The sequence below is a fragment of the Salmo salar genome, chromosome ssa29, assembly GCF_905237065.1.
Source record: "Salmo salar chromosome ssa29, Ssal_v3.1, whole genome shotgun sequence".
In the NCBI taxonomy this organism is placed as follows: Eukaryota; Metazoa; Chordata; class Actinopteri; order Salmoniformes; family Salmonidae; genus Salmo; species Salmo salar.
Window position 1 is genome coordinate 8,988,774 of NC_059470.1, and position 26,713 is coordinate 9,015,486.

Here is a 26,713-nt window from a genome sequence, read left to right on the forward strand (position 1 = left end):
TAGATGAAGTGAGGAAGAACATATATCACTAATGTTCTGGATAGCAACAGCGGTGTATTGGCTGTTCAGATGTGTAAGGAAGGGCTCAGCATAGGAGAAAGGGTTAATTATCAGTGCTTGTGTGAATATGTTCTTTGTCTTATGCAGCTGTATGACCTAGTGTGTGAATAAACTTGGTTTGAGCTTGATTAAGCGTCCGTTAGTTTTTGTACTCTTTTTATTTAGAACCTAACAATAATTAAAACATTTTAAAGCGCATACATCAACTCAGCAGGTTCATCCCTACAGAAGCCTATAGCTTGGGTCTCCAAATTTCATCCACTCAAATTGAGGGCACACAATTAAAATTCGGAATATCAGCACAGCTATTTATAGCCTACTTCGCTTTGGAAAAGGGGCCACAATACATGTCATGTTGATGCGATTTTCAGTTTGCATCCATATGACTGGTTTCACATTCGTCTCCAGCGATAATCAGGAAAAATCATCTAAAACGATTGCTATGTGTATTTACAAACCTCTTCTACAAATGGATTACTCATTTACCTAGCTCTTATCAAATGCTATTATCAATTACAAATACCATTGCATGGAGAATGCTGTTATTTCTATTGGAAAAAATAAAGTAGATCATTTTTCCACTTGATTCGCTCAACCTTATTCACCTTCATTTCTTAGATCACCACCCCAAAACGAATAGCGGGCGAATAGCATGCTATTCTCATGCTTAAGTTAAAGGTCAGAATACGAATAGAGAGAAAAGTGCATAAAAAGGAAATTGCGTTCCATTTACGCTCGCTTTACACGGGTCGGAATCGTCCCCATTTAGCACACACAGGCAAACCCTTTTCAATTTCGGTTCTCACCCCCCTTCCCAATCGTATGATAATTCAAGACAGGCCCAGGCGTATATAATTACATCGTACTAGCAGGCTAGCTTGAACACCTTGACTTAGCCTGTCTCTCTGTCTTGCTATTGTCACGTGTATTACAGTTAGAAGTGAATTAGAAGACTGCCCATTTCTCCTAGTCCAGTTTGTCTCAGTAGTGACCTCCGCCTGTCTCTCCTATCCAATCAGGTGTTGAGGAGCGTGCGAGCAGACAGAAGCCTGGCCAATGACGGACTTTCGTCTGCTCTCCTGGTGGTGTACTTGGACTCGGCAAAGAACCTGCCGGTGAGTAGAGCTGGATGACAGGACTGTTCAGTTAAAGTGGTTAGGGTTGAAGGAGTGCTCTGGTGGTGGAGTGAGGCACAACATTTCTGAATTGCTGCAAGTAAAAGCAAATTACAGGGCGGTTGATTTGGCATACTGTAACATTTACTGTATAATTATAAATTTTTTCCCATGCTATACACATTCATGTTAATGTTAACAAATGTTGGCCTATGACATGATGTGAATAAGGATACAGAGAATGATGTAATATATTTCTGGACATATTCTACTCTACCCAAGGGAGTTATTGTGAATCACGCCAAATTGAACTTGAAAATAATGTTCCGAAATATTTTTAACGCAGCTCAAGCATTTTAAGTACACATTTTCAGGTGTAGTTTGCAAACATTGCACTGAAGTTTAGTCAACATGCCATAGTTTACTGTTTTCATCTCAACCCTGTCTATCTGGTCTTCCACACCTTTAACATGACATGAGGACATCAATGGATTAATTTGTGTATGTCTGTTGAAACTCCTTTTTTGTCTCCTTCTTCAACACTGTCTTTTACCTTTGACCTTAACCCACAGATATGGGTCAATATCAGCCCAAGACAGTCAACTCCTAAATGAGCCTGTCAGAGTCTTAGCCTCTTTGGCGTCTTAGCCATACTTTATTTAACTTCTTCTCTCCCTGTTCTTTCCCTATAAAGAGCGTCTTTACAGGGAGCTTTGGTTGTGGAAACTTAAAAGAGAGGAGAGCATCTGGCCTAGTATTTTGTGAGAACAATACCTCAATGTATAGAACCTTATTTGTGAGTCCTCCGGTACTCTGCATCCTAGAGTTAGCATTAGCAGTGTGTGGTGGGGTTGAACCGTAACAGACTATCTCTGGTGCAGGGCGTCATTCGGCTGCGCTCTTACTATCACTAAGGTAGTGGGAGCGTAGCCGAATGACGCCCTGGACCAGAGCTAAGTAACAGACCTGCTGCAGTGAGTCTTGTACCATAAAGCATGTCGATTGACTCTGCTGCATGGTTCTAAATCCAATAATATTATTATACAATCATTTTCGATTCCCGGGTAGATCATGAATATTTATCTTATAGACTAAATAATTCCAATAACTCAGGATAGAGGATAGTGCTTCATCTTTCATCCAACAAGGTGCAGGCAGGGAAAATATGGTTTCCAAGAACTATTGATTTGAAGGTCTCGGGGTATTTGATTGAGGGGGCTATTTGTGGCACATTACTTTAAGGATTTTTATTTTTTTTAAATTTATTTTACCTTTATTTAACTAGGCAAGTCAGTTAAGAACAAATTTCTTATTTTCAATGACGGCCTAGGAACAGTGGGTTAACTGCCTTGTTCAGGGGCAGAACGACAGATTTGTACCTTGTCAGTCCAACGCTCTAACCACTAGGCTACGCTGCCGCCCAATGTGCTGACGGCTGTTGCTTTTAGTGTCTGTCTAGTGGAGTCTAAGTAAGAGAATATTGAAATACTGTCATCCCTCATCACAAGTTCCTCCCAGCAATTCATTCTATAGCTTCTCCCGCAAAGAAGGAATCTTTTCATTCTCCTTCTCCATACAGCTTTTCTTTTATACTGCCTTATCCATTCATTATAATGTCTGCTTTGTTATCTATTGTTCATAGATGGACCTTATTTATATCTTGGACAATCCTCTCGCTTTATTTATTGGCTGTCTCCTTTCCTTTTTCCATTCTCTATGGATTGTTGATGTTTTCATACCACTTAATACAACCTAATCTAGCTCTGGCCCAGCCTGTCGTTCGGCTACACTCTCACTAACGACATCCTGGACCAAAGCTAAACGTAATCATACTCAGTCCCCCCGTCCTACTAACTCCGGGTGTGATTTTTCTCCCCATCTCCCCCCTTTGGATAAAAGAGCGACCTGTTTAATTTCAACCATGACGTGTTGAAGCAAGCCTCTGTCTATAAATCCCTGAAGGTAAAGTAAGAAAGTGGGATGATGCATGCCATGCACAGATAGCACACATAGACAGCTTATATGGTCTCAGTCTGTGCGCATCCTTACTTTGTGCCATCTAAATTTACTTTGATTATTTAGTTAATTTATGGTAAATACATTGTTTATTCCTTGTGAGTAATTGTTTATTCACGCTTGGAGATGGATGATAACTCTGTCTATGTCTGTCTGTACTCTTTTATCGCTTCAAGCATCACTTTATAGCATTTCATTTACTGCACACAATGAGAACTGGATTTTCACATACCTGGACCTTTACAAACCAGGGGCCGTATGTATCAAGCATCTCAGAGTATTAGACTGCTGATCCAGGATCAGGTCCCCCTGTCATGTAATCTTATTCATTGTGATCTTAAATGTAAAATCAGAGCTCCTACTCTGAGATGCTTGATACAAATGGCCACAGATGCACTATAATGTTCATCAAAGCTCAAAACATGTTAATTTGGTAGATGAAGAAAGAGGGAGAGTTAGAACTAGAGGGGGATGAGAAATCAAAACCTCACTCACCCTCTACACTCAAAAATATGCTGGGTTAAAAATAACCCAATTTGGGTAAATATTGGACAGAACACACGTTGGGTTATTATGACCCAACCAGTTGACCCAACCAATTTGATTTTGGGGTTATTGATGCTGGGATATTGAGCTATGACCCTGTCAGATCAGAAGACTGGATGCGTGGCTTAGTAGGTTGTGGCTTTCAGATAGTTATTTTTGGCCACCCGTGCAGGTAAACGTAATTATGGTTCATGTTCTGTTGTATTGTCATCATATGTTAAGGTTGCGTACACTTTTGTAGCTTTTATGGGGTTTACACAAGTGCCTATGCATATCCCAATGTTGGGAGAGTTACCACTTTGTTATAATGTTTAAGTAATAATGTTATTACATTTATATTAAAAGGAGACATGGCCTGGGGGTGAGCTTCCAGATAATTATTTTTGGCCACCCATGAAAGTAAAGGTTATTCTTGTTGATGTTGAGATTGTACATTGCAAATCAACATTTTCCTTCAATATTTTTGCACATTACATATCTTATTATAAATTTAACAAAAATGTTTTTAAATATTATAACAATGTGGTAACTATAACAACATGGGAATATGCATGGCCAGTTGAAAAACTCATATTCTTTTATAAACCTCATTAAAGCTACAAAAGTGTCATTGCTCAATCTTAACATGTGATGGCAATACAATAGAACAGATTAACCGGAATGACATTTACTATCACGAGTGACCAGAAATAACTATATGAAAGCCATGCCCCTACTAAGCCACACCTCCAGTCTTCAAAGAAAGCAACCCAACTAAGTGACTCAACTGGCTGGGTTAAAATAACCCAAAATGTGTTCTGTCCACTATTTATCCAGCGCTGAGTTGTTTTTTACCCAGCATTTTTTAGTGTGCACATTTTAATATAGAGCTTGGACTAATACAATCATTTGTCCTGAATGTAAATCTGCATTTGACCATTCCTCTTGACTTCTGACTAAAAACCTATTCTAGCATGTGATAGTTTGGGGTTGTGTCTCTCTCAGGCTGTTTTATAATCAATCTTTTTTTATCAGGCTAAAGCCATTTCCAGGAGGTAGGGATGCACTTAAGTTTGGTATCTTTAGACTCATACACTGGATGTGTCCAAAATGGCACCCTATTACCTATATAGTGCATTACTTTTAACCAGAGCCTACGGTATGGGCCCTCCTCAAAAGTAGTGCACTACACAGGGAATATGGTGGAATTTGGGAAACACACATTGTTATATGCACAAGGTATCTATTATAAACCAGTTGCCAACAGTGAAAGTTCTTGGATTTGAAAGCTGAGAAGGAGCTTGAAATCAGAATGAGGAATTAAGACCAAGGTTGACCATTTCCTAGCTACTGTCCATTTTCCCCAAAAAACGTATAAATAAGGAATAGGGAACAATTTGGGATGCAGCCTAAATGATATTCTCTTTTATGTCAGGATAGACACTCCTACCCATTTTATCAGTGATTTTCAGTGTGTTTCTACTGTATAATAATTTTGTTACTACAATTTGTTGATGAATAACAATGTTTTCAGTGTGTGTTTATGTCTTAGTAACACTCGTTCAGAGCCACTCTTTTCCTGGTCATCTCTCACAGTCCGGCAAGAAAACGAGCAGTGAACCAAGTCCTTACGTCTATTTCACAGTTGGGAACAAATCATTTGAGAGTAAGGTAAGAAACTACAGTGGGCATGGTTTCTGTAGATAATTGGAAATTATAATTGAAAACCTCATATTTCTCTTACACTTTGAGGATGTTTTAAACCTCCAATAGACATGGTCATATAAATAAATACAGTTATTCTAGTCCATTGTATTCTATTCTATATGTGTTGTCTTCAGATCCGCTATAAGACCAATGAGCCAATGTGGGAGGAAGCCTTCTCCTTCCTTGTCCATAACCCCAGGAGGCAGGAGCTGGAAGTGGAGGTACTGTCACACACCTTAGTTAGCAACTATGTACTGTACATTCATATTTATTTTTCACCATACCACAACTGGTAGGTGATCTATAGTGCATTCGGAAAGTGTTCAGGCCCCTTGGCTTTTTCCACATTCTGTTATGTTACAGCCTTATTCTAAAATTGTTTAAATTGCTGTTTTTTTTCTCATTAATCTACACACAATACCCCATAATGACAAAGCAAAAACAGGTTTTCAGACATTTTTGCTAATTTATTGGAACCCCCCTGGAAATATCACATTTACATAAGTATTCAGACCCTTTACACACTACTTTGTTGAAGCAGCTTTGGAAGCAATTACAGCCTCGAGTCTTCTTAGGTATGACGCTACAAGCTTGGCACGCCTGTATTTCGGGAGTTTGTCCCATTCTTCTCTGCAGATCCTCTCAAGCTCTGTCAAGTTGGATGAGGAGCGTCACTGCACAGCTATTTTCAGTTCTCTCCAGAGATGATCAATAGGGTTCAAGTCCGGGCTCTGGCTGGGCCAATCAAGGACATTCAGAAACTCTCTGTACTTTTCTCCGTTCATCATTCTCTAGATCCTGACTGGTCTCCTAGTCCCTGCCACTGAAAAACATCCCCACAACGTGATGCTGCCACCACAATGGTTCACCGTAGAGATGGTGCCAGGATTACTCCAGGCGTAACGCTTGACATTCAGGCCAAAGAGTTCAATCTTAGTTTCATCAGACAAAAGAATCTTGTTTCTCAAGGTCTGAGTCCTTTAGGTGCCTTTTGGCAAACAGGCTGTCATGTGCCTTTTACTGAGGAGTGGCTTCAGTCTGGCCACTGACCATAAAGGCCTGATTGGTGGAGTGCTACAGTGATGGTTGTCCTTCTGGAAGGTTCTCCCATCTCCATATAGTTACTCTGGAGCTCTGTCAGAGTGACCATCAGATTCTTGGTCACCTCCCTGACCAAGGCCCTTCTCCCCCAATTGCTCAGTTTGGCCGGGCGGCCAGTTCTAGGAAGAGTCTCGGTGGTTCCAAACTTATTTCATTTAAGAATGATGGAGGCCACTGTGTTCTTGGGGACCTTAAATGCTGCAGACATTTTTTTTGGTACCCTTCTCCAGATCTGTCCCTCGACACAATCCTGTCTCTGAGCTCTACTGAGAATTCCTTCGACTTCATGGCTTGGTTATTACTCTGACCTGCACTGTCAACTGTGGGACCTTTTATATAGACAGGTGTGTGCCTTTCCAAATCATGTCCAATCAATTGAATTTACCATAGTTGGACTACAATCAAGTTGTAGAAACATTTCGAGGATGATCAATGGAAACAGGATACACCTGAACTCAATTTCGAGTCTCATAGTAAAGGGTCTAAATACTTATGTAAATAAGCTATTTCTGTTTTTTTTGTGCAAAAAATTCATTATAGGGTGTTATGTGTAGATTGATGAGGATTGTTATTTTATTTGATCCAATTTAGAATAAGTCTGTAACTAGGGCGCTAGTGGAGTAGGTCACGGAGTAGGTCACAGAGTAGGCCACGTTTTTCCAAGCTCCTGCTGAAATTGCATTTATTTAATACTTTCTTTGCGCTTTGACCCAATAAGAACTAAGAAACACAGCCTTTGAATGAATTGCTTTACAATGCTCAACTTTTATTTTTGTGTTAATGTGTAAATGGTGCATAACCTGCAAAAGTTTAAGTTCAGCGGAGACACTGACAAAAGAGAATACACTACGACCAAGACGAGGAGCTCGAGTTCTTCAACAAATGGGAGCAGCGGCTCCTCCCCACCGAGGACTTGAAGGCCGAGATTCTTGCTGCCTTCAGAGCGGACATTTCATCTATACTCGAAGTCATAACTCAATGAGGCGCTCAGTGAGGACTTCAATTGTATTAAGTCGGAGTTACAAGCAGTCAAGAATGAACAAGCAAAGCATACTGCAATGGTTCGTACTGAACTGGATACAGTTAAGAAAACTGTCTACGACATGGAACAAGGCTTGTCAACATGCTCAGCCGACACGACTACGCTTACAAACCATGATTAAGAAGCTCAAAGCTGATCTAGCTAGCCTTAAGGAACAATGCATCCATTTACAAGGTTATATGCCATGATCCAATATCAGGATCATGGGGGTAGCTGAGGACCCGGGCTCAAGTTCTACTTCATCGGTCTCAAAGTTATTGAAGGAATCCCTCAAATTGGATAAAGACATCCTTGTAGACCGCTCACATACGGGCTCTCAAGCAAGAAAGCCTGCCGGAAAACCTTGCGTTATTGTGGTTAAACTACACTACTATCAGGATTGTATGGATGTTCTTCGGCGTGCCAGAGAATTTGGCCCACTTCGATGAGCACCCATTTCTATATTTCCAGAATATGCCCCCAGCGTTGCTCGTGACCGTGCCACTTTCAGCGGCGTTAAGAGTCTGCTCCGGCTCCGTATAACATACAACGGCACCGAGGAAGAGTTCCAAGACCCCAATAAGGCGATGGCCTTCGTAAAGTTGAACATTCTACCGAGGTCGGACGAAGCAAATGGCTGAAGGTTCACCTATTTGGCGATTTAGGGTAATGGACGAATGTGTCTACCACTGCTGACTCAGTCTCTCTTTTGTAGATACTGTATAGTGTTACCAGTGGTATCAGTTGATATCGTTATTATTAGGTAACATTAGTGCCTTAGTTCGGGTGAGTCAATTATCCTTTTGTTTTAACGTTTTATTTTATTTCCATGAAGCTGCTCATTTCTATTTCTCAATGGTACCCGTATCCAGGGTAGATAAAGCCCATTTCTATTATTAGGTTATATCATTTCTTTAAAGAAGTTGCTGCTAATTTAGTGGTATTGCTGTAAGATGTGATTTATAAAATGTTTTATACTTTCTTTTAAAACAGCCTAGTTTTGGGTTGTAAATGGGTATTTCTTAGTTATTTATAATGCGCAACTTGTTTTAAATCTTTCGCTATTTCAGCAGGGCTCTCTACTCGATAGGTTTAGTGTTCCCCACTACAAGTACATCATGTGTGGATATCTTTACGTAGGGATTAGCGGTCACCTTGTTCTATTAGGTGAGCAGGGTGGGTTATCTTTTTCATACCAGACTTCAGAGTATTTTGTGTTAGTTTTTTATTGTTCTTCAAATTTTGCGCTTTTTTATTTGCTATTTTTGGGAAAATGTTTAATGGATCAGTTGTTATTGTAATCTGGCATTTTCCCACCTGATTTTACATGGCTAGGCCTAATATCATGAGAGGGACAGCTGATTGCTCGGTCTCTTTTGCTAGCTGGAATGTTAAATCTCTAATACTAGGTGGTGATATGAATTGTGTACTGTCGCCCAATCTGGATCGCAGCTCTCCTAAGGTATCATCTTCATCAAAGACAGTATCCACAATTCAGCTATTTCTTAAAACATATGGCATATCTGATGCGTGGCGTTTCCCGCAAACCCACAGCTAGGGAGTATTGTTTTTTTTCTCGCCAGTTCATAAGTATAGACTTCTTTTTCCTAGACAATAGATTTTTGCCACTTATTACGGAGTGTGATTACCAAATCATTTGGGATTATTCTCCTCTTCCTATGAATCTACTTATACCAAATACACAGCCAAATAAATAAGAATGTGTTCTTAACTGACTTGTCTAGTTAAATAAAGGTTAAAAAAAAGATTAGAATAATGATCGCCCTTGGCGGCTTAACTCACTACTGCTATCAGAAGAAACCTTTCTTGCTTTTATATCATCTCAAATGTAACTATTTCTCGAGTTTAATCAATCCCCTGGAATGTCTCCTACAACAGTATAGGAATCAATGAAGGCTCATCTAAGGGGCCAAATTATTTCATACAGCGCAACGTTATGGAAGTGCAATATTCAACGCCTAGGGGGAACTTACAAAATCACAGATTTACTGAAACAATGTTTAACACTTCAGACAGAGTTTTTTTTTTTGTTCTTTCAACTCGACAGGCTGAAAATCGAATTAGTAAATCTTGATAAAAAAATGATGAACATGAAGAGAAATCAGGGAAAATGCTAGCACACCAGAACTGCAAATCAAACCATACCTGAGAACTGACGAGCTGGGTAACAAATGTAATTGATAATTTAGAGGTCAATTCATGCTTTCATAACTTTTACTCACAATTATACACTTCGGAATCCACTGGTAATGCTAACTCACTCGACTCCTTCTTTGAGAACTTCCTACAGTTGAGCCTGAGATAGCTGCTGAATTAGAAGAACAGTTATCTGTAAAAGAGATTGTGTTAGCAATTAAATCTATGCAGTGTGGTAAATCCCCTGGACCCGATTTCTGAGCATTTTTTTTTTTTTTTTTTTAATACTCAGATTAACTCTCTCCTTTCTAGCTTTCTGTATTTGAGGAATCATTCTCCTCAAACTCTGCCGTGCAAACTTCTGTTAGTCATGTGCCCTTCAGAGTGACTACACAGAAATTTAAATATTTGGGTCACACACAATTTCAAAGATCTCTATGAAGCTAATTTCTCTCCCTTGATAGTCCGCCTGAACACTGGGATTTATTTTCTTTCTTTGGGCGGAAGAATTAACACTTAAAATGAATGTATTACCTACATTTTTATACTTATTTCAATGTATTCCTATCGTTCTGACAATCTTTTTTTATCTCAGTAGATAAACTGATATCTGTTTTTATCTGGAACCAGAAAAACCCTTGGATACGTAAGAGCGTATTGCAGATATCTCGCCCCCAGGGTGGTTTAGCACTTCCGAACTTTCAATATCATTACTGGGATAACAATCATTCTATATTGGATGACAGAAATCCTTGATGTTACAGGTCCAAACTGGTTGACCTTGGAGATCTCATCCTGTGGGTCCACCTCCTTAGCTGCCATGCTCTCCTCAAATCTTGCATTAGCTGAGCCTGTTTCCAAATACACTAAAAGCCCTATTAAGAAACATTCTAAAAAAATCTGGAAACAGTTCATGGGATCATTTGGTCTCAGTGAATTTTCAACTTCTGCCCCATTACTAAAGACCCATGCATTTTCTCCATCATTATTTGACCGGGCGTTTCATATCTGGTCTGGAAAAGGGATCTCCTCACTGAACGACTTGTACATTGATTTGGATTTTGCATCTTTTGAACAGTTAGTAGAAAAGTTAAATATTCCTAGATCCCATTTCTTTAGATACAAAACTACACAAATGCAGTATCTTCATGCTTCCCTTCTAGATTCTATTTTTAAAGTGAACCCTTAAATCAAAGGGGGTATAAGCTTGATCTATACATTATTAAACTAGCACAATCTGGATTCCCTGCACTCTCTTAAGAACCAATGGGAAGAGGATTTAGGTGAACAACTTTGAGACGAAATTTGGCAGAGTATTCTTCAGAGAAAACATTCTTCATCTATATGTTTAAGACATGCTGTAACTCAATTTAAAATAGTTTGTCGGCTGCATTACTCAAAGGCAAAATTATCCAATAGACTAGAAATAGATCCCAATGTGACCAACGTTAATAGGCTCCTGCTACTTTATTACACACTTTTTGGACATGCCCGAAATGGACAGATTTCTGGATATCACTTTTTGAGATGTTTTCTTAGATACTGGAGAGACCTATAGAACCTTCTGCCTTTATTGTATTATTCGAAGTGGCACCACAGGAAGCCCCTCTAAACAGTTATATCGGCAACATGCTGGCATTTACTACTTTTCTAGCTAGATGTCTTATACTATTTAAGTGGAAGGATCGGTTTCCTCCTTCTTTTAATCATTGGATAAAGGAAGTTAAGCAACATCTCAAGCTAGAGAAAGTACACTACTCCTTTAGGGGATCTGCAATTACATTTTATAATATCTGGCAACCTTTCCTATCCTTTGTAGAAGACATGGACCCAGCTTATTTCACAACTCCATAAACTAACCCGAATTTGTATAATTCTTTTTACTATTTTTTTTGTAACTTTTTGTTTTATAATATATATATTTTTTTTATATTTGATTATTCATTGTATATCATGCCTGCTGGTTTTGGTGTGGGGCTCTGTTAGAGCATGGGGGGTTGGGTTGGGTTTGATTTGATTTGGTAGGGGATCTGTGTGTTCTGCCCTCTACCTGTTATGTCTGTTATCTGTATAATCATACAAAATGCCAAATAAAAAAACCTTTGTAAAAAAAAAAAAAAAAAGAATAAGGCTGTAACGTAACAAAATGTGGAAAAAGTCAACGGGTCTGAATGCACTGTATTTCTATACACTATGTACTTTAGACATATCTGATGTTTTTGCATCGGTCAAACATTAAGTGTATGTGAATTACAGGATACCTAATATGTTAACCCTTTGTTGGACTGTCTATGCCCAGGTGAAGGACGACAAGCACAAGTGCACCCTGGGTAATCTTACAGTCCCCTTGAGTGGTCTGTTGGTGGAGGAAGACATGACGTTTACTCAGCAGTTTTCCCTGAGGAACTCAGGACCCAGCTCCACACTCAAACTGAAGTTGGCTCTCAGGGTAAAGATATTTATAGCTGCCTCCCAAGTGGCACGCTATTCCCTATGTACAGTTGAAGTCAGAAGTTTACATGCATAAGGTTTTAGTCATTAAAACTCGTTTTTCAACCACTCCACAAATTTGTTGTTAACAAACTATAGTTTTGGCAAGTCGGTTAGGACATCTACTTTGTGCATGACACAAGTAATTTTTCCAACAATTGTTTAGAGACAGATTATTTCACTTATAATTCACTGTATCACAATTCCAGTCGGTCAGAAGTTTACATACACTAAGTTGACTGTGCCTTTAAACAGCTTGGAAAATTCCAGAAAATGATGTCATGCTTTAGAAGCTTCTGATAGGCTAATTGACATAATTTGAGTCAATTGGAGGTGTACCTGTGGATGTATTTCAAGGCCTACCTTCAAACTCAGTGCCTCTTTGCTTGACATCATGGGAAAATCAAAAGAAATCAGCCAAGACCTCAGAAAACAATTGTAGACCTCTGCAAGTCTGGTTCATCCTTGGGAGCAATTTACAAACACCTGAAGGTACCACGTTCATCTGTACAAACAATAGTATGCAAGTATAAACACCATGGGACCACGCAGAAGTCATGCCGCTCAGGAAGGAGACGCGTTCTGTCTCCTGGAGGTAAATGTACTTTTGGTGCGAAAAGTGCAAATCAATCTCAGAACAACAGCAAAGGATCTTGTGAAGATGCTGGAGGAAACGGGTACAAAAGTATCTGTATCCACAGTAAATGAGTCCTATATCGACATAACCTGAAAGGCCGCTCAGCAAGGAAGAAGACACTGCTCCAAAACCGCCATAAAAAAGCCAGACTACGGTTTGCAACAAGATCGTACTTTTTGGAGAAATGTCCTCTGGTCTGATGAAACAAAATATAGAACTGTTTGGCTATAATGACCATCGTTATGTTTGGAGGAAAAAAGGGGAGGCTTGCAAGCCGAAGAACACCATCCCAACGGGGAACCACGGGGGTGGCAGCATCATGTTGTGGGGGTGCTTTGCTGCAGGAGGGACTAGTGCACTTCACAAAATAGATGGCATCATGAGGCAGGAAAATGATGTGGATATATTGAAGCAACATCTCAAGACATCAGTAGGTAAAGCTTGGTCGTAAATGGATCTTCCAAATGGACAATGACCCCAAGCATACTTCAAAAGTTGTGGCAAAATGGTTTAAGGACAACAAAGTCAAGGTATTGGAGTGCCATCACAAAGCCCTGAGCTCAATCCGCTAGAAAATTGGTGGGCAGAACTGAAAAGGCGTGTGCGAGCAAGGAGGCCTGCAAACCTGACTCAGTTACACCAGCTCTGCCAGGAGGAATGGGCCAAAAGTCACCCAACTTATTGTGGGAAGCTTGTGGAAAGCTACCCGAAACGTTTGACCCAAGTTCAACAATTTAAAGGCAATGCTACCCATTACTAATTGAGTGTATGTAAACTTCTGACCCACTGGGAATGTGATGAAAGAAAGACATAATTCTCTCCTATTATTCTGACATTTGACATTCTTAAAATAAAGTGGTGATCCTAACTGACCTTTTACTAGGATTAAATGTCTGGAATTGTGAAAAACTGAGTTTAAATGTATTTGGCTAAGGTGTATGTAAACTTCCGACTTCAACTGTAAATAACTACTGTACTTTTGACCAGGGCCCATTAGAGCTCAATGTTTTAGGGAATAGGGTGCCATTTGAGATGCAACCATAATAGACCTGCTGTCTATTTTCAGAAGTTACTGATTGAAATGTGTACCATAATTTCCGGACTATAAGCCGCAACTTTTTTCCCACGCTTTGAACCTTGCGGCTTAAACAATGACGCTGCTAATATATGGATTTTTCCCGCTTTCAATTTTTTTTGAAAGGAGATGACTTCAGTGGTTTCAGTGCACAGGAGGAGGAAGATAGTGACCAATGACTTTCTTGGTAGGCTACTGTTTACTGCAAATGTTTTATTTTTTGTTACAAGCCGTGTTTCGTTAAAGCCTATTTATTTTTGTTACAAGCCGTGTTTCGTTAAAGCCGGTGTAAAGTTAATTTGTTTCAATGTACCGGTAGGCTTATTTATGTTCAAAATAAAATAAAAAATTTAATTCAGTGGGTGCGGCTTATATTCAGGTGCACTCAATAGTCCGGAAATTATGGTAGATAGAACTTCACATTGCAATGTACACTGTGAAGGGGTTACTGTGAATTTGACAGTAGCTTACAGGCAACTTGGTGGCAAGTAAAATTCTGTATTTCATATTGCAGTACAACTACTGTAATATAAATACGGTATCAGAGCAAGTACTGTGTAATGACACAGAGCACAATACCGTAAAATTAGTGAATGGATGGATCAATTAAATTCATTGAGGGGAGGGGTTTGTATTTTACTGTATTTACAAGGGATTGGTGCAAGCAGGTTGGCTGCTAGGTAAAGTCTTTACACATTACAGTAGTGATGTTAGGTTTAATATCGGAGCCCCAAGGCATGCGTCGAAATCGCTAAGCAGTGTACTTCAAATCAGTGTGCCGATGCCTGTATCACTTTAACAGAAGCATATGATCAATGACGTCCGAAGCTTTGTTTCGTTGAACAACCCCCTGATTGGTTTGGTATTCGTTTCGGTAGAAGACAAATAGGCTACGCTGTGCATGTGCTATGGCATGTGGGACCTCATCTATAATAATTTGGCTGCTCTAAATTATTTTGACCAGCAGGTGCCACTAATGTACACTGTGTTGAACAAAGCCTTGGGTAATAAACCTATTTTCAACACAATTTGCTGGAAAGCCTAAATGCTTCAATCAATGAAATGTATTTATTAAGCCCTTTTTACATCAGCAAATGTTACAAAATGCTTATACAGAAACCCAGCCTAAAACCCCAAAGAGAAAGCAATGCAGATGTCGAAGCAGGGTGGCTAGGAAAAACTCCCTAGAAAGGTAGGAACCTAGGAAGAAAACTAGAGTCCTCTTCTGGCTGTGCCTGGTGGAGATTATAGGAGTATATAACCATTAAGGCCAGATCGTTCTTCAAGATGTTCAAACTTTCATAGATGACCAACAGGGTCAAATACCACAGTGGCTATAGAGGGTGCAACAGGTCAGCAGTAAATGTCCATTTCCTTGCTTTTCATAGCCAAGCATTCGGAGAGAGAGAGATGGGAGAATTAGATGGAGCATACTTAAGATTACACAGGACATCAGATAAGGCAGGAGAATTACACCAGATAGGACAGACCCTAGTCCCCCGGCACTTAGACTATTGCTGCATAGATACTGGAGATTGAGACGGAGGGGTCAGGGGACAGGAAGATCACGTCAGTGACTCAACCCACTTGAGTTCAGTATAGCGGAAAAAAGCCTGGCACGATGTGATATACTCCTCCTAGGGACGGCATGCGAGAGCACTAGCAAGCCAATGACTCAGCCCCGTAATAGGGTCAGAGGCAAAGAATCCCAGTGGAGAGAGGGAAGCCGGCCAGGCAGAGACAGCAAGAGGGGTTCGTCACTCCAGCGCCTTGCCATTCACCTTTGCACACCTGGGCCAGACAACACTCAATCATAGAACCTACTGAAGAGTCTTCAGTAAATACTTAAAAGGTTGAGACCAAGTCTGCGTCTCTCTTTGGATCGGCAGACCATTCCATTAAAATGGAACTCTATTGGAGAAAGCCCTGCTTCCAGCTGTTTGCTTCTAGGAACAATATGGAGGTCTGCGTCTTGTGACGTGTAGGTATGTACGGTAGGAGCAAATCCATATAATGCTTTGTAGGTTTACAGTTAAAACCTTGAAATCAGCCCTAGCCTTAACAGGAAGCCAGAGGCTAGCACTTGAGTATTATGATATTTTTTGGGGGTTCTTGTCAAGATTCTAGCGGCTGTATTTAGCAATATCTGAAGTGTATTTAGTGCTTTGTCCGGTAGCCTGTGAGTAGAGCATTGCAGTAGTCTAATCTTGAAGAAACAAAACCATGGATTAGCTTTTCTGCTTCATTTTTGGACAAAATGTTTCAGATTTTTGCAATGTTACGAAGATGGAAAAAAGCTGCCCTGGAAATATTTTTGATATGTTCGTCAAAAGAGAGATCAGGTCCAGAGCAGTTTTATTAGAGACGACTGTACAACCATCAAGATCAAACTGCAGATCTCTTTGTTGCTTGGAACCTAGAACTAACATCTCTGTTAGTTAAAAAGTTAAAAAATGACCTTACGTCTGAAACACAGGCTTCCAGTGTAGGCAATTTTGGGGCTTAACCATGTTTCACCGAAATTTACAGCTGTGTGTCATCTGCATCATCTGCATAGCAGAGAAAGTTGACATTGTGTTTCCGAATGATATCCCCAAGAGGTAGAATATTGTGAAATATGGTCCTAAAACGGAAGCTTGAGGAACACTGAAACTTGAAGGACAAACCATCCACAGAAACAAACGGATATCTTTCCGACAGATAAGATCTAAACCAGGCAAGAACTTTTCCGTGTAGACCAATTAGGGTTTCCAATCTCTCCAAAAGAATGTGGTGATCGATGGTGTCTAAAGCGGCACTAAGTTCTAGGAGCACGAGGACAGGAGCAGAGCCTTGGTCTGATGCCATTAAAAGGCAATTAACCACCTTCACGAGTGCTATCTCAGTACTATGATGGGGTCTAAAACCAGACTGGAGAGTTTCATATACATTATTTGTCTTCATGAAGGCAGCGAGTTGCTGAGCAGCTTTTTCAGTTTTTAAAATTTTCTGGGTCAAGGTTTGGCTTTTTTAGGAGAGTCTTTATTACTGCCACTTTTCGTGGGTTTGGCACACATCCGGAGGATAGGGAGCCATTTGTTATGTTCAACATAGGAGGGCCAAGCACAGGAAGTAGCTCTTTTAGTAGTTAGTTAGAATAGGGTCCAGTAAGCAGCTGGACTGTTTTTATTCTCCTCAATCAAGTTGGAAAAGTCGGCTGATCGAGCAGCAGTGAAGGCTTTTTGATATTGCACGATAGTCTTTCCAAGCTAGATGGAAGACTTCCAATTTGGTGGAGCTCCATTTCCGTTCCAATTTTCTGGAAGACTTGCTGCCAGTCCAAACTGTTCCCTATACAAATTGATGGGGCACTATAACCACATAGGAATTCAATTGGTATAGCATTCTCAATCACGGATGCAACAAATCTATCAATCTTCAAAATATGTTAATGAGCCAGAAACAACAATACCAGGCACCCACTACTGGTCAAAAGGGTTTTTGGCGCTCCAAAGATATGATACAGTACTGTATTCTGTGGGGTGGTATTACAAGACCTCTCAAAATACAGCAATACTTTGCCCCGCCCACAACATTTTCCCCCAATGCTTTAGAATTGACAGTATGCTGCAGCAAAACGTTTCAGAGTTTTACTGTAGACCCCAAATTACCATCTTATTTACAGTTTTCCATTACAGTGTACAGTATTCATAAGGTACTGTGCTCGCTCGTCTGTGTCGTAGGTTCTGTGCCTGGAGAAGCAGACAAGTGCGTCGGACCAGCTCTCCTCTGTCCGGGTGAGGAAAGCCAGCGTGGTCAACCCCACCGTCCCCTCCCAGAGACTCTCCGCATCGGAGTCGCCACTCCCCCCAGCCTACACCACCCCAACACCACCCATGGAGGCCTCCACCCACTCCCTCCATCGCAGGGAGGAGCGAAAGGAGGAGCCGTACAGAGGCAGCCCCATCAGGAGCACCCCTATCAGGAGCACTTCCAACCTGAGCACAACCATATCCAACTCCCAGAAACACCTGCCCCATAAGGACTCCATGGCCAGCCTGGCCTCGGACATCTCCCTGCCCTTCGCCACCCAAGAGCTGCAGCAGAGGCTCAGGCAGCTGCAGAAGTAAATCCCACACACATACTCACGTGCATGCACCACACACACACACACACACACACACACACACACACACACACACACACACACACACACACACACACACACACACACACAATCACTATCATGAGGTAAAGTAAAATCCCTAATCTGTGCTGTGTTGCATTTTCAGTGGGTCTGCCCCTAGTCCGTACCCCCTGGGGGAGATTCAGCTCACTGTCCGCCACAGCTCCCAGAGGAACAAGCTCATCGTGGTGGTGCACGCCTGTCGGTCAGTGGCCTCATGTATCACACTAGACTAGCCAAATATACTGTATAGGCCAGGTTCCTGGACACAGATTATGCCTTGTCCTAGACTAAAAAGCATGCTCAGGCCTCCCGAGTGGAGCAGCGGTCTAAGGCACTGCATCGCAGTGCTTGAGGTGTCACTACAGACCCAGGTTCGATGCCAGGCTGTGTCACAACCGACCGTGACCGGGAGTCCCATAGGGCGGCGCACAGTTGGCCCAGCGTCGTCCGGGTTAGGGGAGGGTTTGTCTGGGGGGGCTTTACTTGGCTCATTGCTGGGGAGTTGGAGCAATGAGACAATATCGAAATATTGGGGAGAGAAGGGGGGGGGTAAAATACAAAAAATATATTTAAAAAAATAATGAACGTGCTCAATGGAGATTCTCCATTGAAAGTGCCTTAGTCCAAGACTAAGCTTAATGTGTGTCCAGGAAACCGCCCCTCTGTGTTCATTTCAATTACCACAATATCAGGACATACTTTGTTCAGATTTCAATGTGCCTGAATGACCCCTGTACATTTTGCCCTCAGAAACCTCATTGCGTTCACTAAGGATGGATCAGATCCTTTCGTTCGGGTTTACTTGCTCCCTGACAAGAGCCGGACAGGCCGGAGGAAAACCAGCACCATAAAGAAAACCCTGAACCCTGTGTATGATCAAACGTGAGTTCTGACTCGGACTTTCACTGTAGGCCACCTCCATAGAATTACATATACAACTTATAAGTAATAGTAATATACTGTATATGATCTCAATCTACCTCCTACTTATGCAACTATTTAACCATCGCAGCCATTCATCACATCATGTATTATATTCATTCATCACCCAGTATCACTGCAGTAGGAAATCATCATTCAGAAATAAACAAAGGAGAATCCTAAAGCATGTGTTTTGTTCATCTGCAGGTTTGAGTTCAGTGTGTCCATGGTGGAGCTGCAGAGGAGAACTCTGGACATCGCTGTGAAGAACGGAGGGAGTATACTGTCCAAACACAGAGGACTCCTCGGGAAGGTAGTGTCTCCTCACAAAAGATAGTCTGTTCCAAATGGCACCCTATTCTAAATCAAGAGTTTACGATTAGTAAAGCTCAAACCAAGTTTATTCACCCACTGGGTCACACAGCTGCATAAGACAAAGACATGTTCCCACCAGCACAAGTATATATACCCCAATTTAGGGGAATTTTCTTCCTTACACATCTGAACAGCCAATACACCTCTGTTGCTAGACAGAACTTTAGTGATCAGTTCTTCCTCACTTCATCTGACCTTGGCCCCAAATTCCTCACTCCTCCCCAACTCACGGCTGTCCTGTTAACTTGTACCCGACTGTGGCCCTTCTCCTTCCCATAGGATCCCTGATGACTAACAATATTATATTCTGACAGAATGTAAACGTTCTACATTCCCCTCTCTCCCTCAGTGACGTGAATAAGGATGTTTCATATTTTCAAGGTTAGAAGTCAGAATCCATCACTATATAGTGCAATACTTCAGAGCCCTATGAGCGCACTATGTTGGGAAAAGGGTGCCATTTGGGATACAACATTGTTGTACTTTAAAAATGAAGGACTTTTTTTTCATGATGAATTATCTGATTGTTGTTGACTCTAGCAATGCTACTGTACTTATTATAGGTGATGTTGGATTTGAGTGTTGAGGATATATCTAAGGGCTGGACACAATGGTAAGATGCTCCTGTACCCAATTTGTATTGTCAGCTCTGTGTTGTATTTGTGTTATCATTTGATACAAATTTGATTTGGTGAAATGAACTAGGCTGTTTGTTGTTTATTCCATGATTACATCTTTGGGTGTGAGACAATTGCTCGAAAAAATCAGATGTATCATCTATTATGATACAAATACAATCAAAACCAAATCAAATCAAACTTTATTTGTAACATTCCCCCGAATACAACAAGTGTAGACTTTACCGTGAAATGCTTAGTTAAGGGCTTGAAAGTAAGCATTTCACAGTAAGGTCTACACTTGTTGTATTCGGCGCATGTGACAAATAAAGTTTGATTTGATTTGGATTGTATTTGTTAGTCATATTTTAGTTTCTGCCATTGCCATTTGTCGCTCCACTGGTGTTTTAACTCCTTGTTTTGTCTTGTAGGTATGATCTGACTGAAGATGGCAACCGCAAAACAGTCCAGGCATAGAGAGGTAGAGAATGACACAGGAAGACCGCACCTCCATCATCATAAACGCCAATTGACATTCATAGAAACACACTCTGCTTTCATATAGTGTTATCACTTATCAAAGGGCACATCATTTTCCTTTTCTTTCTTTTTTTTCCATTTAATTTGTGTGTTTATCATGTCGACCTAAGTAGAGATACAACTTCAGGTTTACTATAATATGCTGTTCCTGCAGTATTCAACGACGTCAAAGTTTCGCAAAATTGTCCTGTTAAAAGCAAAACATTTATCAGAAAATGTAGGTTAATGTGTCAAAAAAGCACATTTACTGCCTTCTTTCTAAGTTGTCAATGTTTATATATGTATAACTGGGCTAAAATTGACTAATTAAGATTTGCAGGGATTTCATTTTTATTTGTTACTATTGAAGGAAATTATGTTGAATATCTATTGTGAACGAATTCTCATCAAAGAGACAGATATGGCTACTATGGTAGTTACAAGCAATGAACATGGATGATCAGTTCATTTGTTTTATGTATTTTTGTCATGTAGTGTCATGTAGTGTTATTTGGTCTTTGTTTACTTCCATGTGTTTTCTTCATGCTAATGCTAATTAACATCAATTACTAGTACAGTAATTCAAAGTCCTACCACTGAATGCACATGTAAAAAGGATGAAATTGTGGTTCAGTATATTCTATACCGTATATTTTGAGGGATTCAGTGCAATATAGGATTATGTTGAGATGGAGGGGTATATGTCAGGGCGGGGATATGTTCTGCTCTGGTGTACATTATATCTAAATAGAGATAAGAGTTTGATTATTGTAATACATCATTTGTAAATTAATAGAGGATAATATATTAATGGTTTCTTACACCAGACGTTATGGTCATTTTTGAGCAACATTGTGTGAAGTTTTGGTTTTTATTTGTTGAATGATGACAGAATGTGCCGTAGGCTACTCCTGTACGTAAAGCCATACAGTGTATACTGTTTTATCTTGAAACACTTCCATATTGTGCATTACAAACATGTTAAATCCTCTGTCAGTTATCTTTCCTGTGCCTTATTAACATTAAACACCTTCACATTCACAAATGTACATGAAACCTTTTAGCATCAATAGTTTAAGTTTGGAATAAGTATATTCATGGTTTGTTTTGAATAATAAACAGTTGTTTCTCTTTAATTAAAAAGTATCTTGTTTTGAGGTGTTGACTGCAATGACTTGACTCCCCTGTGAAGTCGCTCTGGATAAGAGCATCTGCTAAATGACGTAAATGTAAAAGTTGCACGGCCCTAAATTCATTGTTAGTCTTTGTGAGACTGTTAGCCTACTGAATTTACAGTGCATTCGGAAAGTTTTCAGACCCCTTGACTTTTTCACATTTTGTTACGTTACAGCCTTATTCTAAAATGTATTAAATTAAAGTTTTTCCTTATCAATCTACACAATACCCCATAATGACAAAACGAAAACGGGTTTTGAATTTTTTTGAAGTACCTTATTTACATAAGTAATCAGACCCTTTGCTATTAGACTCAAAATTAAGCTCAGGTGCATCCTGTTTCCATTGATCATCCTTGAGATGTTTATATACCTTGATTGGAGTCCACCTGTGGTAAATTGAATTGATTGGACATGATTTGGAAAGGCACACACCTGTCTATGTAAGGTCCCACAGCTGACAGAGCATGTCAGAGCAAAAACCAAGCCATGAGGTCAAAGGAATTGTCTGTAGATCGCCGAGACAGGATTGTGTCGAGGCACAGATCTGGGAAAGGGTACCAAAAAATGTCTGCAGCATTGAAGGTCCCCAAGAACATAGTGGACTCCATCATTCTTAAATGGAAGAAGTTTGAAACCACCAAGACTCTTCCTAGAGCTGGCCGCCCAGACAAACTGAGCAATTGGGGAGAAGGGCCTTGGTCAGGGAGGTGACCAATAACCCGATGGTCACTCTGACAGAGCTCCAGGGTTCCTCTGTGGAAATGGGAAAACCTTCCAGAAGGACAACCATCTCTGCAGCACTCCACCAATCAGGCCTTTATGGTAAAGTGGCCAGACAGAAGACACTCCTCAGTAAAAGGCACATGACAGCCCGCTTGGAGTTTGTCAAAAGGCACCTAAAGGACCCTCAGACCATGAAAAACAAGATTCTCTGGTCTGCTGAAGCCAAGGTTGAACTCTTTGGCCTGAATGCCAAGCGTCACGTCTAGAGGAAATCTGGCACCATCCCTACGGTGAAGCATGGTGGTGGCAGCATCATGCTGTGGGGATGTTTTTCAGCGGCAATTACTGGGAGACTAGTCAGGATCGAGGGAAAGTTGAACAGAGCAAAGTGTAGAGAGATCCTTGATGAAAACCTGCTCCAGAGGGCTCAGGACCTCAGACTGGGTCGAAGGTTCACCTTCCATCAGGACAATGACCCTAAGCACACAGCCAAGACAACGCAGCAGTAACTTCGAGACAAGTCTCTGAATGTCTTTGAGTGGTCCAGCCAGAGCCCGGACTCGAACCTGATCATCTCTGGAGAGATCTGAAAATAGATGTGCAGCAACCCTCCCCATCCAACCTGACAGAGCTTGAGAAGATCTGCTGAGAAGAATGAGAGAAACTCCCCAAATACAGGCGTGCCAAGCTTGTAGCGTCATACCCAACCGGTGCCCCACACATTGACTCTGTACTCGTACCCGCTGTTAATAGCCTCACTATTGTTATTTTACTGCTGCTCTTTAATTATTTGTTACTTTTATTTATTTATTTTTTGGGGTATTTTTCTTAAAACTGTATTGTTGGTTAAGGGCTTGTAAGTAAGCATTTCACTGTAAGGTCTACAGCTGTTGTATTCGGTGTATGTGACAAATACAATTTGATTTGACTTCAGGCTGTAATCGCTGCCAAAGGTGCTTCAACAAAGTACTTAGTAAAGGGTCTGAATACTTATGTAAATGTGATATTTACATTTTTTTATGTTTATAAATGTACAAACATTATGGGGTATTGGGTGTAGATTGATGAAGGGGAAAAAAGTATTTAATACATTTTATGATAAGGCTGTAATGTAACAAAATGTGGAAAAAGTCAAGGGGTCTGAATACTTTCCGAGTACACTGTAGCTGCTAGTCCTTGTTTTGCTGTACGTAAGAGCCATCTAGTGGTTCAGGCACAACTAGTTGATATTTCAATTCGTGATTATTTACTTTCCAGTTACTTTACATGAATAGCGTTTAAAATTAACTGATACAAATTTGAGAGACAGATTAAATTAAAACCACATTTTTAAGAAACTACAATTACACGCAACATGTGAAATGAAAACATGTACTGCCAATAGCATAAGTGGCTTTCTCTACAAAATGCTGCAAAAATAAATTACAGTACATTGCGTGCGTGCGTGCAAGAAAACGTAATGACGTTGAACAGACGTGGCTCTGGATCTTAAATCAAAATTTGCGCGGGGAAGCTGTTGGGTGAGTGTGTGGCTAGCTAAATCATAATAAGTAATCGTTTATGATTTCTAAGAATAACGACACAAAACATTGATATGTATTTAACATTAAATTCGCTTAGTGGTATATGATGTTCTGATGAACTTTAGGTCATAGTTCAGTCTATAAATCGGAAACACGAATCTAGCTAGCTAACTTGGCTATGTTATTGTTGCTCATGATGTCATGATATGTTGCTTTTATCCCAATCATTCAGAGATTTGACTGCTTATTTCACGGCACTGGCTAAACGAAATGTCTAAGCGAGAGGCATTTTTAAACTCGGTCTGCAAAGACAATGTGGGGGAATTTCTGAATTTCACTGAACTCCATGTAAGTAACTTTACACTTAGCTAACGTTAGCTAGTTTGTGCTGTCAGTTTTATAGCTGGGGTGTATTCATTAAGAATTTTGTTTCACTCCAAACGGAAAACTTTTTGCAATGGAAACGAGAGTTTCTTTTGGACAAATTCAGTTAGGTCTTTATCATTCCATTTGCACCGTTTGCTTCTCTTTTGGTTCTGAAATTGTAAACGGATTCCTTTAATGGATGTAATGAATACACCCATTGTTAGCATTTAGCAAGTAAGTTAAGCTCCACCAAGTGAGCTAACTGTTTACTTACATTTCTGATGAGTGACATGAGCTAGCTATATAACTACATTTAGATGGTATAGCTAAAACCAATGTAATTTTTGTCAACCTTCAAAAATGTATCTTATAAGACCAATATCATGAATCTTAATATGAGTGTTTTCTACAACACTGATTTGTTATGTTATATCTGAGAGCCTTGCCTCTGACCCCATATTGTTGGTTGAAATGTTACCGCAGAAGGACAGGACTGAGCCCTTTGACTTGGAAGAGGTCCTGCAGGAGTTGCCAAAGGTCCAGAGGGAGGCACTGTGGGCCAGACTATTCACACTGCTTTGTGACCAGCTGGCGGCCTTCCCACAAGAGCACTGGGATGCTGGCATAGAGGAGGACAATGACATGGAGGTGTCCCCAGACCTGGTGAATACTTGTTAGTTATGTCACTTAAAGTTTATACAATACTAGTATCGTGGCAAGGAAACAAAGCATTGAGCGGGTTTAATTTGAGTGATACAGACCTAATGTTGGAAAGGAACCACATTATGTTGTCACTCAGAGTAACATTTGTTTATTTTACATGCTATATCACACTATTTTACTTAAAGCAGGTTCAACCAAAGAGCTTAGACTGCCTCTGGGTTTCTTTTTTTTGCCATGGAAAATTGGGTATCATAGTATTGTGATACTGGTATAGTGACAACTCTACATCCTGGCCACTTCTATGTTGTTCCAAACTGGACATGACAAGATAACTTGTTTTATTCTTGCTCTGACTTCATCTCCTTCATCTAATGTAAATGTTGTCTACTATTCCTTGATTGAGAGGTGTTCATCTTTACCGTTCTTGTTCAGACGCACACCTTATCTGTTTTTGAGGGAGTGACGCTCGTGGTCACTGCTTCGGTTGAAGTCATTGAGGATGGTGACACTTACAACTCTCTCTTAGAGTGTGCCAACATATTAAATGGTGAGTGCTTTTGTTTTATTGAATATTAACCCTGTATCCTCGATTTTATTATAATCATTTATTAAACTTCTATAGTGCTTTTCATAGCCAGTTTTTTTTTAAACTACTGTCTCTCTGTCGAACAACTCCAGGTGTCTTGCCCTACCTTCCTGCCTCTGAGATGCCTCTGCGGCAGGCTGTCCATGGTCTGTGTGAGGCCTGGTGGAAGAAAGGCCTCCTGGGGAAAGAAGAGCTGGGCCGCACAGCCTTCCTCGTATGCCTGGAGAAGACTCTCATACTGAAGAAACCAGTACGTACCCTTTAGCACCAACATGGCCTGTCGTTGCTTTTCTATTTTGCTCTCTGTCGGTCTTTCTTTCTCTCTAGCAGGCTTTATAGGATTGCTTAAAAATCTATATCACAGTTATTTTGGTGGGAAATACAGAATGAGAGGCTGCATGTTTCTTGTTTCCTTCATTTTTTTTGGCTTGCTTTTTATTTTGTTCGCCCCATATCTGATTGGCTTTCCTCAACTGTGTTTTGTCAAGCCCCCTATATCCCTAATCATCTCCATCAGGAGCCTGAGCCAAAAAGTGAATGACTGGTCTCATTAAATCTGTTTTATGTCCACTCCGTAGTCTCGACAACAGACGAGCGCTTTCTAATCACCTGGTACTCTCATTCAGTGCTCATCTGAAGAATTTGATTTGAGAGTGTGTATTTTATTTCTATGTCAGCACTGAAGTCTTCAACTCTAGTGTATCTGAGAGAGGTGTATATTTTCATTGGAGTGATATACGATTATGGTCTGTGTGATCCTCTTTTTCTGCCCTAGTAAGATGGATCCGCTCTTGTCGCAAGCAGAATCTGGGGGGGGTTCACAAAAATAGTGCCTTTTGCGCCCCATTGATATTTTGTCTAAATTGTGCACGAATATTGGATTTTTTTTTTTATGAACTTCCGTTTACTATAGAGCACATGGAGAATTCACTACATTTGAATTTTATATGAATAAAGACTTTCTAAACTGACAAAATTCTGCATTTTGCCATGTCCCTCCATGCACTCTCTGTGACTTCTAGGAAGATTTTAACTCTCAACCCCAAAATTTCACCATCATTGTAAAGGCCGAGTTATTTTGTTGCTTTGACAGTCATTTCTGAAGATGATTATTTATTTAATGTGATTAGTGATTCATTTTAAGGTCAACCCTGTAACGTGAACTGAACT

The 26,713-nt window shown here is 40.4% G+C and overlaps 2 protein-coding genes across 5 annotated transcripts in view; both read left to right on the plus strand.

Moving 5' to 3' along the window:
* esyt2b (extended synaptotagmin-like protein 2b) overlaps positions 1 to 21,657 on the plus strand; it is a 53,699-nt gene extending 32,042 nt beyond the window's left edge. The window contains exons 13-23 of one of the 4 annotated variants that reach the window (XM_014180651.2): positions 1,080 to 1,175; positions 1,870 to 1,971; positions 5,313 to 5,387; positions 5,558 to 5,644; positions 12,002 to 12,151; positions 17,627 to 18,009; positions 18,176 to 18,274; positions 18,823 to 18,954; positions 19,201 to 19,306; positions 19,932 to 19,981; positions 20,417 to 21,657. In XM_014180651.2, coding sequence (XP_014036126.2) covers positions 1,080 to 1,175; positions 1,870 to 1,971; positions 5,313 to 5,387; positions 5,558 to 5,644; positions 12,002 to 12,151; positions 17,627 to 18,009; positions 18,176 to 18,274; positions 18,823 to 18,954; positions 19,201 to 19,306; positions 19,932 to 19,981; positions 20,417 to 20,462 — 1,326 coding nt within the window. In that variant the 3' untranslated portion in view covers positions 20,463 to 21,657. Of the gene's footprint in view, positions 1 to 1,079; positions 1,176 to 1,869; positions 1,972 to 3,074; positions 3,138 to 5,312; positions 5,388 to 5,557; positions 5,645 to 12,001; positions 12,152 to 17,626; positions 18,010 to 18,175; positions 18,275 to 18,822; positions 18,955 to 19,200; positions 19,307 to 19,931; positions 19,982 to 20,416 lie in introns of all 4 variants that reach the window. The other 3 variants (XM_014180652.2, XM_014180654.2, XM_014180656.2) reach the window with 3 other exon arrangements.
* A 2,193-nt stretch (positions 21,658 to 23,850) lies between these two features.
* Positions 23,851 to 26,713, plus strand: part of ncapg2 (non-SMC condensin II complex, subunit G2) — a 31,271-nt gene continuing 28,408 nt past the window's right edge. Inside the window, exons 1-5 of the mRNA XM_014180657.2 lie at positions 23,851 to 23,925; positions 24,161 to 24,276; positions 24,778 to 24,957; positions 25,390 to 25,504; positions 25,636 to 25,793. Coding sequence (XP_014036132.2) covers positions 24,199 to 24,276; positions 24,778 to 24,957; positions 25,390 to 25,504; positions 25,636 to 25,793 — 531 coding nt within the window. The 5' untranslated portion in view covers positions 23,851 to 23,925; positions 24,161 to 24,198. The remainder of the gene's footprint in view (positions 23,926 to 24,160; positions 24,277 to 24,777; positions 24,958 to 25,389; positions 25,505 to 25,635; positions 25,794 to 26,713) is intronic.